Source organism: Morone saxatilis, unplaced genomic scaffold (assembly GCF_004916995.1).
Source record: "Morone saxatilis isolate NCDOM2014 unplaced genomic scaffold, NCSU_SB_2.0 Contig1, whole genome shotgun sequence".
Lineage (NCBI taxonomy): Eukaryota > Metazoa > Chordata > Actinopteri > Moronidae > Morone > Morone saxatilis.
The window spans coordinates 9,760,310-9,777,842 of NW_023339651.1; the positions used below are offsets into that span (position 1 = coordinate 9,760,310).

At 38.2% G+C, this 17,533-nt stretch overlaps 1 protein-coding gene across 1 annotated transcript; it reads left to right on the forward strand.

The window, feature by feature from the left end:
* Positions 1-625: 625 nt before the first annotated feature.
* On the forward strand, positions 626-13,585 carry cpn1 (carboxypeptidase N, polypeptide 1; the record flags this gene model as incomplete). The annotated part of the gene is given in 8 exon segments (XM_035670675.1): positions 626-822; positions 2,626-2,781; positions 7,209-7,385; positions 7,534-7,645; positions 10,662-10,801; positions 11,691-11,790; positions 12,776-12,894; positions 13,096-13,585. Coding segments are annotated over 8 exon segments (1,112 nt in total), but the record flags the coding sequence as incomplete, so codon positions are not given.
* Positions 13,586-17,533: the final 3,948 nt, after the last annotated feature.

Below are 17,533 nucleotides of genomic sequence, written 5' to 3' on the forward strand. Positions count from 1 at the left end.
CTGTATAAGAGTGGACGTGGAGTGGTGGAGTATCCTTTTAGCTAACATTAACAAACTTTAGATAGATATTGTAGTCCGCTTGCATTATGACTCTTGTGCTATTATACCATGTTTCAGCGTGTCACATTTCAATGATTTTATCACAAAAGTACATAGAGATGTAAACACAGTGTACCTCACAAGGAGACTTTTTTCCCCTATTTGCAGCGGCGATGTATTTAAAGCTACTGATTCAAGAGAACTTTGGTAAATGAAGGCAAATTGAATCTGCCATTGTCCTGTAAGTGCCGTTTATGGTGACAGTGGCTGCTGTCGACCTAAGGTTACATTGATTTAATAAGTTATAGAAGTTGCTTTATAAGTTATGTGTTGATAGATTAAAATTGAAAACCTGTAACATTAAGAAACTCAAGATGCTGGCATACAGAAAAAAACCATAGGTTCAATTAAAAACATGAAAAAGACTATGCTATTGATTCTGTGCTTTCATGCGGTGAGTGAGCGAGCTCATATGTGTGTATGTATGTGTGAGCATACTCAGGCAGTCATTTTAAATGTCACGCTTGGCAGCTCTGTGTGGCTTTTTGACCTCATGCCCCCCTCCACCTCTCTACTTCCTCCCCAGTGGAGCCAGAGTTCAAGTACGTGGGCAACATGCATGGCAACGAAGTGCTCGGCCGTGAGCTGCTCATTAAGTTCTCCCAGTTTCTCTGCGAGGAGTATCGAGCCGGAAACCAGCGGATCACAAGGCTGATCCATGACACGCGCATCCACATCCTGCCCTCCATGAACCCTGATGGCTACGAGGTGGCTGCCAGACAGGTAATGTACACCCTGACATACATGTGAGCTCTGGGCCTCCACATGCCAAAAGAAAACCAGGGAAAATCACCCACTGGGATGCCTTTGGCTGTTTTTCTTCAGCAATCATTTGCCACTTGTGGAGAAAAAGTTTCCACAATTTTCCTTGATTGTGTTCTTGCCAGTGGAAATGTTAGAAATGTTAAAGTCCCTCAGGAAAACTTAACACCTGCAAGTTAAATCACAACAAACACAACTGACTCCATCAGGTAAAATGCTGTATGTCTGAAGGTATGTGTGTGTCTGTTTATCGCCATTAGAGACAAATAACCAATAGCCAAATTTATTTTTTAATTAAATCTTCCACTGTTTGCTAATGTCTATAATAATCTCATCTGTCAGCGCCCTGAGCCCCTAGCTTTCCACCGGGGGGGTAATTATATGGGCCGTAAAACAACAGACACACATGTGCACAATCTCTTCAACACTAATTGTATGTCCTGAGGAGGCCGGTTTGCGAATGACAGTCCCTCTCTTTGCGACTCAGACAACAAGTGCGCACAGCACTATAATTTTCAGTTGTTTGGATGTAGCAGTGTCTGGACACAATGGGAACGCTGCTTCATTTCCCAGCATCCTAGAGGGCTCCTGATGAGCTTCTAGGAAAAAACAACACAAATATTGTTTTTCATACTGATGGCGTGAGAGAATGTAAGATTTTGGTGGTTCCATTCATAGTTCAGTCGGGTCTTTCAGTTATCTTGCAGCAGGTGGAAGCCTGCACGGAAAATATCGTGCAAATCCAAGAAATTCCTATTTTGGAAAATATTTTGGACTTGCTCCTGATGACAAAAAAAGAAAAAAGCGCATTGTTGCTTTAATCTGTAAATGTATATTTAAAGTGATACATAATAATAAAAGGTGCTATTTGGAGTTAAGTGAAAAAAGAGGCAAACACGAAAAAAGATTCCAAGGCATTCTGAGTCTTGAGTTTAATAAAACAAGAGTCTAGAGCCATGCTAGTGGTTCTGTGAGACTTATAGGCAAAGCTGAGCGTTGAGCTAAATGCTAACGTCAGCATGGTGACATCCTCACAAAGACAAGGATAAGTTTATGTTCAGCAGGTATAACGTTTACCATCAGTTAGTTTACTGTGTTAGCATGCTAACATTTGCTAATCAGCGCTAAACAAAGAGTACTGCTACATCTGAGGCTGACAGGAATGTGTTAAGTTTTTCTCGTGTTTGTCATAAACCAAAGGTATTGAACAAGTTAAAAATCGGTCCTGATGGTGGCGCTAGAGGAAAAGTTAATGGACCACCAAAGTCATTACGGGGGCCGTGGCTATCTGTACCTAATTTCATAGCAATCCATCCAAAAGTTGTTGACACTTTTCACTCAAATGCACAAATGTAAACAATGATACCAATCTGCCAATAATTTTATAGACGTTTTACTACTCAGGACTCTGAGTGTCTTGGATTTTTCTCTTGTTTGTGTAGTCTAACACCCTTTAAAGGTTTTGGAAAGGATCTGAGTTTAGAGTCCTAAAAAAACAAAGAAGTCATTGTGAATTAAATGTTATATCCATAAAGAAACCTGTTGGAAAATAACGTACGGTTGTTACACTGCTGATTGCCTGTGCAGTTTGTGGAATACACAACCCAGTTTTCCTTTGCTGCTTCCAAGCAATTTGGATTCACTTGAAAAACTGCATCTTAAAACCCAAGAAGCCAAAATAGTTCACTCACTGACTGCTTGGAAAAAAACAAGGTGACCCAACAGTAGTTGCTGTTTTTTGATATTTTTTCTGTGGGTCAACAGGGTCCAGAGTTCAACGGCTACCTGGTGGGTCGAGGGAACTCCAGAGAAATCGATTTGAACCGGAACTTTCCAGACCTGAACGCACTCATGTACTACTATGAGAAGACCAACGGACGAAACCACCACCTGCCCCTGCCGGACAACTGGGAGCAACAGGTCAGAGCTACTGGATAAACACACAGGAGACACAAGACTCTATTTATCTACGTATATGTGTCTGAAAATAAATGTATGTGCAGGTTAGAGAGAAAGAGGGAGAGAGGAACATGGATGAGTACATTTTTCGTGTGTGTGTGTGTGTTTGTGTGTGTGTTGATATGGAGCTGAAGAATGAGCGAGTGTTACATAGCTGAGTTATCTTGGCTTTAACTTGTGTTGACATAAACGAATGCATGAGATTTGTATTGGATCAGATTCCACTGCCAGCTGAGCTTTTGCTAAATAAAAAGAAACTGCCCATAAATTTAAACAGTAAGTAGACCCCATAAATCTCTTGGTAGTCCGTCTGTTTGTGTGCGCCTGTATAGTCTGACCCATTTAAGTGGGTGTGTTTGCTTATCTTACTGTAAAACCTATATCTCTTCATATAAACGGTGCTTTTCTACCTCTCGGTCAGAAAGAGGCCGCTCTCCTTTGTGCAAAATGGCAGCCTTACTGGTTCTGATGCACAAAAGCACAAAAGCATCAGTGAAAATATCCCTTACAACCTGGATAATGATATGGGTCAGAATATTTTTAAGTTTGCTATTAGTTTTGTGGATTTGTGGGATAATAAGCTCATAATAAGCTTTGAAATTTTTTAATGATGTCGGTTAGGACAATCGAATAAAGTTGACATACAGAAGTCTTCTAAAGCGCTCACACTATTGGAATCATAACAACCTGACAAGATGTATGTACTGTATATAAAGACTTTCAGCTTCAGCTAAACATTTTTGTAATTTCCTCACCACCATGAGAATTTGAACTGACCTACTCTGCGGTCTCAGAGTCTAAGTGTTACCTGCTACCTTGAGATACTGTGTGACACTCTGTATTTCACAAAGTACCAGTACCACAATGGAGAAATACTTACATTACATACAAGTAAAGATCTTGCATTTAAAGTATTATCAGCTAAATGTACTTAAAGTAGGCTATTAAAAGTAAAAGTACTTGTGACCCCTCCAAAGTAATAAATAAATAAATCTGAGGGGTTGTGAGATAATTAATAAGACAGGATTTTTTTTTTTGTTTTACCTTCCTTTGGATGAAACAATTATTTAAATTGAACAGTCTGAGTCTCTTTGGTGGAACTGCAACTGATGCAACTAGACAGTTTTATTAGAAGGGGTTACAAGCTAAAAACATTGAGAACCACTGGATTAATCCTTAACAATGTGTTGTATTTTATGGATTGATCATGTGTTGTTTTATGTAAAATCTTATTAAGTGAAGTGGAGCAGCAATAAAGTAGCAAAAAATGGAAATACTCATGTAAAGTACATCAAAGTACAGTGCTTGAGTAAAAGTAAATTCCACCAATGGTATTTCAAAAGAACAGAAGCTTTTACCAATGTGCTCTCTTCCAGTGGGTAGTGAACAACTGATAAAGCCCTGGTGGATATTTTTCTTCCTACGGAAGCCCCCTAATCGAGCACTGTGCTCCTTCCTATTTTTAACTTGGCAGAATCACACTACGCTCTCTGAACAGTCAGGTACTGTACATGCAACTACATGTTCTATCCATTAAAAATGAAAAGAATCAGACTCGAGGGGGATAAACTGTATAATTTATTTAAAAAACATGCTGATGTTCTGTATTTGTGGCTCAATACTCAGCTCAGATTGGTTGTAGTAGAGACACAGTTCTGTTCTGGGTGACTGTATTTCACTGTGCACTTATTATCTGAGATCACTGCAGTGCAAAATGTAGAAACAAGGGAAGGATGAGAGCGTGTGCTGTCAAACTATTGCTAATAGTCGGCTGAAAAGTACATTTTAAGTATTAAGGTCAGATCCTCGGGGGTGTCTCGTCTGGAGTCATCTTCGACAGACACTAAAAGAGCTACTGTTCAAGGTTAATTTCCTCCTGCTTTAAACCACTTTGTGTTATTACAGCTGGATAGTATAATGTCTCTGAAAATATGTAATGTATATCAAAAATCAATATCAAATATATATATAACAGTGTTTGTTTGCATAACATTGTAACACTATTGACCAGATTAGGCTTATATGAGTGATGCAATAGTAATGTTAACAAAATTATTAAAATGAGATCATCAATCAAAATTAAAGACGTAATAAACTTTGTAAAGAAATTGAAATGACAAGAAATAATACACCTTTTATAGAGTAAAAAAAGGAATTAAAACAATAATAAAATAATGTTATAACTTTACCTGAAGGAATATATAACATTCACAGATATCTACAAATTTTACATTTATTCTAAACTTTTTGAAAAAGTATATAAAACAAAAATCTAGTAAACAACAAAACACGGGTCTATGCTGGCTAAACATGTCTATACACTGATAAATACTGTACACAGAGCCACTTAAATCAATGTACACTACTACACTGCAGCTATAAACAGTAACAAGATCCCAAATCTTAACAAATGTGCAGTTAGAGTGAGATGAGGACTGCGTAATTGCCTCTAAGTAAAGTCAGGAAACCATCATTGAGCTACTTCTTAAAAAAAGAGGGGTGGTTGATTTTATTATTACACATCAATAAAGTTTTTATTAAGATTTTGTTCCCAAGCAAGGGACAGCCATTGATTTCTTACTTTTTCTTACTATTTCCTAGTTCCTGGGCTGCAAATGTGTTGAGAAAACTAAAACACTGGTCTTCCCAGTCGCAGGCTGGCTGTCTACCCACATGACTGCCTCCTGAAAGGCAAACACAAAAGAGTAACTGTGCCACTGTTACAGATACTTCATTCATGCTGGTCAGGATTACATTCTCAACGGGGCTACACGAAGCCACAAACCCTTGTGCTCGCCTGCAGCCTCAGCTATGCTACATTTTAACTAGGCAACTGATGATGTTTCATCCAGGGTTTAATAAAAGAAAAAAACACAACAAGAGAGACTGATCCACAAAATAATGCAAAGATGAAAAAAATATGTTTATAGGCCAGCAGACTAATCTTTAGGCAGCTGCAATAACTGACAAATATACAAACTCAGGTACTACTTTTGAAAACGTAACTATAATCGTCAAATCTTGCAGTAAACTGGACAAAGGCGATCAGCACCGTCTCTGGTCTCAGAGTCTCACAGTGTAGTTGTGGTTTTTATTGGTTGATTCCACTCAGGAATCCATTTTTATGAACCACAGACTGTCAGCAGGGTCTGAAACTTATACAGCCTCCGAATAAGAGCCCACTTCGCACCATGAACTTCTGACAGTTGATTGGCCTGCAGAGACATAATGTCATACAGTGTGAAATCTAACCTTGAATTGTCTGAATGATCCAGAATGTGTGGGTTTAAAGCATGCTATTCTCTCTGTCTGAGATATGATCATCAGTGTGCAAGTATGTCCTTCATATGTAACCCTACACCAAGGTGACTACAAAGCACGCATGAGTGTATATAAAGATCCACAGACAATAAACACCCGCCAGTCCTGAAAACAGAAGTTTGCGTTCAAGGCCGGTAGTCCCTGATCGGCCCGATTATCCTTCAGTTGAACCAGACTGTGTTTATTGTCCTGCATACCTTATTCAGGGAGAGGCATTACTCCTTGTCTCCATGCGTGATATATGGGTAAGAGCGTGTGAGGATAGTTAATGCTGACAGAGAAAATAAATGGCATAATTTAAAGGTAGCTTTGCATGAGAGATGCTTTTGAGTTACGTGTGTGGCATAGGATCCTGTTTTTTTCAGAATGAGATACACAAATTACCATCAGCAGCCTTATGTTACCTTTAAAATAACCTTGAAACTAACAGATATTTTACATTGAAGTGCATATTGTACATTTGCCCTAAAATTGAACTGTTGTGTTTTCATCCTTTCAGCTTTTACTTAAATCTTGCAGACTAATAGAGAAAATAGATGCATTTTAATAAATGCAAACCATGCTTGATTCATTTAGATAAAATGAGATATACTGAAGCGGAGGATGAGGAAGAACGTGCACTGCAAGTAAAGCTGCATAATCAATTTATGGGCTTGAGAAAGGTACAGGATACCTTGAAGAATTAATCACGGTTTCCTAAAGATAAGCCTGGTTGCTTAAAAGTGAAAAGAGGAAAACAAGAAGAACACAGAGAAAATACTTGCATGTTCTAAAGCAGAGAAAACTAGGAGTTGTCCCCATAACCAGACAAGCAGAGAAGCCAGTGGTTCTGGGTGCAAAAAGAAAACCAGATGTCTTCAGTCCACTAATGTTGTTTGGGAAAAGAGTGGGATGAAGTGAAGGTTATGTGTAATAATATCAATAACCAGACAATATGAATATGTTTGACAGGCGCGAAGAGTGCGCTGGACAGTTTAATTCATTGTATAAAAAGGTCCATATGCTGTGTACTTTGTCCTGTAACTACATCAGTCCTATAAGATACTTTCTTTATAACTTTCTCACAGGTTGAACCAGAGACTTTGGCTGTCATAAAATGGATGCAAAACTACAATTTTGTCCTGTCAGCCAACCTCCACGGAGGAGCTGTGGTAGCCAACTACCCCTTCGACAAGTCGAGAGATCCTCGCATTCGAGGGAGGAACACATATGCAGCCACTCCGGATGACAAAATCTTCAGAAAGGTGTGCTGCAGATTAAAAATTCCCTCCAGATGTTACACACATCTGAACTCATCACTGTCTGTTTTTGTGTGTGTGTGTGTGTGTGTGTCTGTGTGTGCGCGAAAACATGTGGATGATTGGGCACATGTGCATTTGTGTGTGATGACAGTTGGCCAGGACCTACTCGTACGCTCACAGCTGGATGCACAAGGGTTGGAACTGTGGGGACTTCTTTGATGAGGGTATCACCAACGGGGCCAGCTGGTATTCTCTGTCCAAAGGTAAGCAGGAGAACGTCTGCTCAACAGCAGCGAGAAGACAAAGCAACCGATCAAACAGATATTAAAAACTCTAGAAACTCCACTGGAATGATGAAGAGCATCATCTTTAAAGATACTCCTCCTGATTTTGTTATAGTGTCCAACATTGCCGCATAAATTCCTTTGAGTTTAATCCATGAACTTTGTAGAGTTTCAAACAGTAAAGTGGGAGGATAAACTAAGCTGAAGAATGAATGGTCACACTGTATTTTATATAATTGATTTTTAGGATTTTAATCTTGCTGACTGTTTGATTGACACATTGGCTAAATATGAAGTTACCCCTAGCAGCCAGTTAGCTAAAAAAAGGAACTTGACATTTTTACACTTTTTAAGTACAGAAGCAATATATAACCTGTTAGTTAGTAAGCTTTGTAGTACTAGTAGCAATAGTAGATAGTAACTGAACTTTAGAGGTGTTGGTTAAGCCAGCATTCCTGCAGGTGGTACTTCAAATTTAATACACAGACATGAGAGTGGATTCAATCTCCTCATCTAGTGAATTCCACAAAATGTCAAACTGTCTTCAAAAGGCATTCAGACCTTTTCCCTGTTTGCTTCCATAGAAGCATTTATTAATAATATAGTATGCTGCAGCACTGGATACACACATTGACTGAGTGAAAGAAAGGGACGTGTGTAGTGCAGTGTACAGCCATACACGCCAGATACAGAGATGGAATTTAACAGCCACAAAAAGCTTAATTTTTCTACCAGCACCATTTAGCACAATACTGACTCACTACGTACAAAACAGATTGTTCCCTGTTTAAGTGCAAAATTCCAGTGTGTTGGAGGATGTCCATTATCCTTCCCTTTCTAAAGAAAGACAAGGCCACCTGCATGAATGATGGCAGGCGCTGGCATAGACTACAGCATGAATGACATGCCTTGAGTGGCTTGCAAGGCAAGCTTTCCCAGTGTCGTCATGAACCCTCTGACTCTCTCTGAGGCCTGTGTGCTCTCCTCTTGCCTTTAACCTTTTCACCCTCTGTACACCAACAGCTGCACTTCCACTGACCCCTCAGTTTAGCTGCTCAAGTTTGTAAATGACAAATTGCATCCTTAGGGACTGTACGGAAATTATTAGTTATGTCTCTGACAGTGGTAATAACTATTTAGTTACGGGTTGGACACTACACAACACGCAGTGTTTAACGGCTGCCTCGCTGAACTGCTGCGTCTCACATGCCTGTGGTGTCCACACAAAGTGTTTCTGCTGCTAGCTCTATCTTTCTACATTTACTTTGGCTTTCATTTGAGTTTAAAAAAAAAAATCATATTTTTTTCATGTTTGTGACATATTCTACAGATATAGACATTGAAACTGTAGTGAAAGATGTATATGTTGCTGGTATAATGTCAACATGACTATGAACAGATCCTTTTTATTGTCTCGTGACTGCTGGCAGCAAGATGTTCGCGGGTGTGGGCAGTGTGTCCAAAGCCGTTAGTAGCACTTGGATCAAACATAGAGTGGCTGGGGCGTTTGGGATGCACTATACTATATATATGTGAAATTTAGTAGGTATTGTGAGAATTATTGTTCCATTTAAACATTAAGTTTAAAATACTATGCCATTTTACATTATTTTAGCACTGATAGGTTTTTATGATCAAATGAGTTGTCCATTAAATATTTTATTGAATAATTTTCCTACAGTCCCTGCAAATGGGAGAGATTCAAATCCACAACACCATCTCCTCTGGCATTGTATTAATCTGCCACAGTGGTTTTAATCCTGTGTGGCAATTGGATGAAGAATTGCTGATGACACCCATCAATACAGGAAAAATCATTAATATTCCCATCAGTCATTCTAATGGTGCTACATAACTCAAATATACTTTCACAGGGATGCACATAAACACATGCATAAGCCTTCTACACATATCTGTTTCTTTCCCCAACCTAATTTTACTATTCAAGTGCTAAAGCCAACAAATAGTGCTATACTGGAGCAATCGCCAGTACTTGAATATACACTTTAAGTGTGTTGACTGTATTTTTAATAAAGTGTCATCCAATATGCCCTGTCTTGGTGCAATTAAAATGTTCTACCCTGAATCTAGTGTCAGATTTACTGTCCTCCAATTGCACTTCCAAAATAAAAACAGTGAATATTTGAGGTTTAATTTGCATTCTTGTGTACCGTGAAAGTAGCCAGAGTGCTTAGTGGGGCTGTTATTAGGGTTTGGTTTAATATAGTATTATTTACTGGCATTGGCCACCTACAGGCCATTCAGAGTTATACGAGCTTAGGTACTGGCAGGCAAGTCCTCATCCTGCCTCGTTTTGGTTTATGAGTTGTGAAACTTGTGAAACTACAGCACACCAAGTTCTTTCAACTGTCTGGGCATGTATTCGATTTCAGCTCAGTTAATCTGTAACTGCAATAATAACAATACCCACTTCTTTGATCTGTAAGTCCTGGTCTGGGCTGGCCTGGCTTATTCTTTGGAATGTGAATCTGTGGAGCTTTTTGGTTGAGTCATGCAAGCTTTTGAATTGGATGGAAACGCCTACAGTCTCATTTAGTAGCAGCATGTTATGTTTATTCTAACAAGTCCTTTTGCTCCAAGTGTTATGTCATGGTCTATGAGGTTAGTTTTGATCTTTCTCTCCTGATCCTGGCCTCATATGCATTAGGTTTTTATGAAAAGTAATGCTGTATTGCAAAAAGTTGCTTGTGTTGTTATATCAGTTTATCTAAAAATAAATGTTCTTACATGTCTGTCACAACAGCAAAATTATGTGGTTTGGAACAATTCTTCTTGACCATAAAATAAGTGGTTTTTAAATGAACAGAAATGATAAATCACATCAGATCCTTACAAATCTGAACAAACCTTTTAAAAGTCAAACTAAATCCACATGTAAACTCTATAAACCACACTGGGAACCACTGATATGACAAATACGTCCCATTTCTGAGATCTTCGCCTAAAATGTAAAAGGTCTATTTCTGTGTTTTAGGCATGCAGGACTTCAACTACTTGTACAGCAACTGTTTTGAGATTACCTTGGAGCTGAGCTGTGATAAGTTTCCTCCGGCATCAGCACTGCCCAGAGAATGGCTGGGCAACCGAGAAGCACTGGTTTCATACCTTGAACAGGTCAGAACCCACACACACACACACACACACACACAGACACACAATCCTTATTTGGCAAATTACTGTTAAGTCATTTACAACTTGATGCACACAGACATACAGTTACATACAACCCCCCTGCTACCAGTCATGAATCCTGCCTTCTTGTAAGTATTGGCTGGGATTCCCTGGATAAAGTGACTTAAACTGAGCTGCGTGAAATTCAGTGTAATTTAAGTAAACTGACTTCTACCTTCGCGTCAAGCATGAAAAGAGACCTTGGTTTGAGGACAAAATGTCTTATCCCAGATTATCTGAGTGCCAAGGTGAAATAGTGATGCATTAAGCCCTAAGGGAGAGCTCAGACACGTATACCTTTTTCTGCTGCACTGATCAAACAGACCAAACTGAGACGGCCTGCAGATACTGTTCTAGTCTTGTTTTACTGTATGTGTGTTGCAGACCACAGGGCTGAGGAAGGTTAATAAGGTCTGAGGTAAATGTAGATTCTGACTTGAAATCAATGCAGCATTCAAACACAAAGCTATCGATGGTCACACGTACCCGATATGCTGATATTAACATGTTTTACATATTTTGGGTGGCACAAGCGGCCACCTTAAAACATACACATATTCACACACATACAGATACAAATTATGGATATAATAATTGACCACAGTATATGTATGTATGTAATTTTACCTTTGTAATCCTATGATTATATATTTCATGTTTTTGTTTGTGTTTTTTGTAGATTAAATATAAACTGTGTGTCTCTTTTGAAGAAATGGTTTATGCTGAAGCACAAATGGCATGATCTATTGAAGGAATTAAAGTGAGAATGTAGTAAAATTAAATGGAAAAATTTATATTTAAAAGTAACATAGCTGTGTTTTTACTTTTCCAGGTGCACCATGGGATAAAAGGCATGGTGTATGATGAAAACAACAACCCTATCGGCAACGCTGAGATCTCAGTGGCTGGCATCTACCACGATGTGACCTGCGGTGAGAAGGGGGTGTCAGTTCATTGTTATACACATGTGGTTGTTTTTTCCTGGGAGTTGCTCACTCTTTAAAAATAGTGTTGAAGACGTGTGTGAGTATGTGAGGTCTGTGGTAAATGATCTGCTAATGTCCAGGCTGGGGATGCAGAGTGTTCAAACCTTGTTGTAAAAATCTTAATCACAGATAGAGAGTGAAGTCAAAGTTTAGGGCTTTGGGCTTCTTGGAAAGAAGTCCAGCTCTCAACAATGTGGGAAAACTTTTCTTATAGCTGAATTTTATTGTATTACCACAATGAAAAGTGTGGTTAGTCCTCACACTGGAATGGAACAAGGCACCCTCTAGTGGTCAAAGGTCGAAATTAACTTTGACCAACTTTGAATATTGCAGACTGCATGCGCTGTATCTGCTTGTACTCAAGTACTGTACTTAAGTTAATTTCTGTAGTACTTACTTACTTGAGTATTATCATTTTATGGTACTTTGTACTAAATTTTGTTTACATATCAGTGGATCCATAATATTATCCAATAGCATAATATATAACAAAACTCAGTCATTTTGCCTGAATAGTGGGTACTAAGTGTAACAGTATCACAGGTAGATAAGAGTCATCAAGTCAGCACACTCAATATCAGTTACACAACAATATCCACTGTAACTTAGCTAACATTTGCTAACATTAACCACCATGTGCTACTGGTCAGACCAGGCCAAATAAAGCTATAGCAGTAAAACCCCAGAGTGTATTGGCCGTAGTGAAGCTGCATTTGATTTTGAATGACATTTTTTATTTGTAAAAGAAAGATTGTGTTATATCTACTTTGCAAAGTTACATAGTCTAAAGTAAATTCTGCTGATATTAATTTTTGAAGGCAGGGCTTTTACTTTTAGTGGAGTATTTTTACAGCGTGGTATTGTAACTTCTACTTAAGGATCTGAATATTTCTTCCACTTCTCATTTTTTCCCATGTGTGCGTCCCTCTAGGACTGGATGGCGACTATTTCAGACTTCTGTTACCGGGTACCTACACAGTGACAGCATCTGCCCCAGGTTACGTCGCCTCCACCAGCACTGTCACAGTGGGACCAGCTGAAGCCATACAGGTGTGTTTCTATGTGTATGGACGGGGCATAATGTATAAGACAAGAATGTATTAGCTAATTCACACACTTCCAGTAAGTAGTCCAAATACACGTTTAGAAAACCCCAGATAGGGCTTATGTTTATTTTTGCATGTTCTTCTGGGGTGGAAATGTACTCTGCGCTGGTCACTCAAACCTTGTTCTTCATCTCTTCCCTCGCAGCTTCATTTTTACTTGAAAACGGCACCAAAACAAAACCTGAAAGTGAAGCCCCACAACGGCAAGAAGAACTTCTCGTCTCCCAAGGCCCCCTTAAAACTCGGCCCTAGATGAGGCATGGACAATAATTTAGACAACACACAAACGTATATCACGTACTGAAAATCCCATGTAAAACCTACACACATTCACACACATACACATACAAATTATGGAAATAATAACTGACCATAATATACCCATGTATGTAATTTTACCTTTGTAGTCCTATGAGTATGTTTTATGTTTTTGTTTGTGTTTTTTGTTGATAAATATAAACTGTGTGTCTGTATTAAGGAAATGTTGCAATGGTGTATTTATGTAACAGTTGTATGAACACAGCTATCCTGTATTTGTAAAGGACTTTTTTGGATTTTGATTATTATAATTTGATGAAAATTGAAAGTGAAAATAAAAGGATGTTTTTGCTGTCAAGACTTCCCATCTCTGTAAACTGTGCTTCTGCCTTATTTTGCCTGTTTATTGTTCTTTAAGGCACTTGAATGAATAAAGTATTGTTTCCTTGCTCACTATAATAACATTAATCGATAATATATATATATATATATATATATATATTTATTTTCTAGTATTTAAATCCACCATAAAACACATAAAGACTACAGGAAGTCTGGAGATAGCAAGAATAACACAATAGGACATATGAAAGCAAATTAACAATCAAACATGAAGCATGGAGAAAATCATTGAGAAACTATGATTAAATAGCACAATAGATGGCCCCTGGATGCTTGCAGCAGATTCTGTGATACAGTTACACTTAACTGTGACTTTTACTGTATTATTTTATGGAATACTGAGCTTCAAATCCCTTTACAACTCAAACTAACTAATGTTACTTTAACCTCAATGTTGAATGAGAGTATTAATCTTATTATATTTAAAATCAGTGAACTGTTTCAGATATCTTCTGGTCAACTGGAAATAATTCATGGCTCGCTGGAAAAATGTACTTTTTCCTGCTGACCTTTAAAGATGTGCTCTACAAATGTAGAACAGTAGATGTCACTGCTGTACAAGGAAGGAAGCAAAACATCACTGCCTGTCCTAAAACTGATAATTCCTGAAAAATGGAATTTCCTGACTAAATGGAAGTTATATCAGGAAAAACTGTTTTGATTTAGTCCACTATTCGTCAAAGCCAATGTCAAACATAGTCTGCTTAAATTCTTGTCATCCCTATTCAATATTAGCCTTTGTACCAGAGCTGCAAGCTGATTAATCGATTAGTCAATCTACAGAAAATGAATAAGAAACTAATGATAATCAATTCATTCATTTGTTAAGGCAAAGATGCCCACATTTCTCTGGTTCTGTCTTCCTCAATGTGAGGATTTGCTGCATGCTGTGGTTTTAAATTATAGTAAACTAAAAAATATTCTTGGACACAAAATAAAACATTTGGTGATAGTCACCTTGGGTTCTGGGATATTGTGATGACCATTTTTAGCTGTTTTCTGATAATTAATAGACAAAATGATTAAACAAGAAGATTAATTGATAATAAAAATAATTATTAGCTTCCTAAAGCCCTGCTTTATGCACTGTGCTGATTTTCAATCTGAGGAACAATGAAGTCCAGCTGACACTTTATTTACAGTCTACAGTTTAACATGCAGAATCTTCATCTCTTGCAATGATCTAGTGTACTTTTGGACACCTTCATAATGACTATAATAATATAACAATATTTTATTGCTGTATTCCATACTGCCAGACAGCACATGGGGACCAATGTTTAGTATTTGTAGAGTTATATTATACTGCTGGCTTTATATCTTGAACTAATCTCACCTTTGGCAATGCTCCGTTGTCACCATAGTGAAAGTTAAATTGTAATATAAAACACATTTTAACTTCCTGCACCAGGGAGTTCCAGGGAAGAAGAACAAGAACAAGAAGAAAAAGAAGAAGAAGATTTGGTTTATTAATACCCCTTGGGATAAAGTCATTTTTTTTCACTCTATTGTTATCATTATACACAGATATAGGACCAATAGCTATGCAGTTGGTGGGAGAGATGTTAGAGTTACGAGCTGCCACATATATAGTCAGGCACCCCAAGAAGTTAGGAGTTAGGTGCCTTGCACAAGGGCACATTGGCAGCACTAAGAAGGGGAACTGGCCACACTCCATGCTGGACTTGAACCAGCCACCCTCTGGTTCCCAATCCAAGTCCCTATAGACTGAACTACTACTTGTGCATTAGTGCAAAAGAACCGTATTACAGTAATTTGATTGTACTTTACAGGAGTCTCTACTGTGCATCATCACTACTTATGTGCTGGGCCAATCCCATTATTCAAAGATCTGGGAACACAACCAGAACCCACTGTATCCTATATGAGAAACAGTATTATGTACTACTGATCACTGCACTGCTCTCTTTTGTTATGAGGTGGGAAGGCGGGTGATACATGCAGAACAAACTGGGGTAAAGGCTGAAGTTCTGTGTTGTCACAAGACTGAGTCTCTGCCCCCTGGAGGTGGCAGCAAAGGATAGGATGACGTTTATTCTAACAATGCACAATACTGTAAATGGAAATACTTGTCCTCAATAGTATTTCCTGAACTTAATACGCTCTTTGCTTTTAAATGCATTTCTGTAGTATAAACATTTGTTAGTTAAAATGTCAAATCCAAAGCTAATGTATCCTTATTTCCTGTTTGTTACAGTTGTATTAAAGCTTAATTTGAAAAAAAGAAATAAATTACTGGGGGTTTCAACAGGATGATGTTATTGGTAGACAGGAAATTCATATGACCCTGTATTTTCACAGTATGGTTCCCTGCCAAGAAAGTGATCCTCCAAACCAAAACCAAGATGCCCTCTACAGACTGGACTCAGTTCAGAGCGGACTGGACTTGTTTTTCCTGTGCCATTCACAAAAACTACAGAATAAAACAACGTCCTCTCTCTGACAAACAGGAAAGAGGAAAGGCGCACTTCACCAGGCACTCTGTGAACTTCTGACAATGACAAAGAGGTTTCCTGAAGACAAACACAAACAATGAGGTGTGAAAGGATCATTCTATAGGTGTACTGAAGAGTTTTAACACATTTTGAGCCCAAACTGTTTAGACAAGACAATCTGCCTGCACTACCAGGCAAAATACAGCTCTGATACTGTCTCTAAGTTGGCAATGAAAATAAGAATCTTTGCGTTGTTGTTTTATGTTTTATTCCCTCCAATTTATGTTAAATCACAGCTACCAGAGTGGCATATCATACATCTGACAGCAGAATATTATGAATAACAGTATGCAAAGTACTGGTCATTGAATGGCTATTAAATGATTATATCAGAGAACAGATTTAAAGTAGTGGATAGTGGTGTTTTTTTCTCATACAAGTTGAAAAGAAAAGAAAAACAAAAGTATATTTATTGCACCAGAATGACAAACAATAAAACAAAAATCAAATATGAAAAGTGAGTAATTTGACATTTGTCCTGTAAAACCAAACCCACTGTTACAATAAGACTGAATCATAACCAGTTCCTGACATCAGTTCAACTCAGTCCAGTATGAGTACATGCAAATTTAAAATGAATGAAAATTTCCATTTTCTGCCTACTCCAACACTTTGTCACTGCAGCTGATGTTTCTCAGAGCACACACAATAGGCTGATTGTACCGCAGCCAATGTATTCTCTGCCTACAAAGCATTATAGTGCCGATCAACTGGCAGCAAATATTGAAAGACAACAACAGACCCACATACTGGTGCTGAATGAAAGTGGCCACTGTGAGAGAAGACAAAGGCCAGCATTTCATACACAGTCACTGATCTGGAGTGTTCTCAGTGGTAGTATGGGTGCGGCATGTGTGTGTGTGTGTGTGCGTGTGTGTGTGTGGGCTTGCACTTGTATTTGTGTACACTTAGGTGGCCAAATGTGGCGTCAATGAAGCCCACCAGTGGTCCTACAGTGCCAGACATCTCCTACGCAGACTAACCCACATTCATTGAGTCAGAGTTTAAGCTCTGTGACACTGGTGGACCTTATCGGAAGTTACAGAACAAAAACATGAATAATTCTAGAAAAATTAATTTGGGGCTCCACCTATAGAAACGTATAATTCTCTAATTTTCCATATGTTACTTAACAAAATATACATATTTTTCTTATAGTCAGACTTATATGGAAAATACTTTTTACACACATACTCTCATGTGTCAATGCATTCACAGTCATGTACAATAAATACAAGTGCAAATACAGATGCAAATAGGTTGATTTATTTGTGCTAATTTAACCTGAATGTAAATACAACTTCAATTGTTATTAATTCATTGATATAGATTGATTGGTTTGTGGATTGATTGAATGATCGTGTATTGTTTTTAAAACATTACTGGAACAAAATCGGAATTTAAATG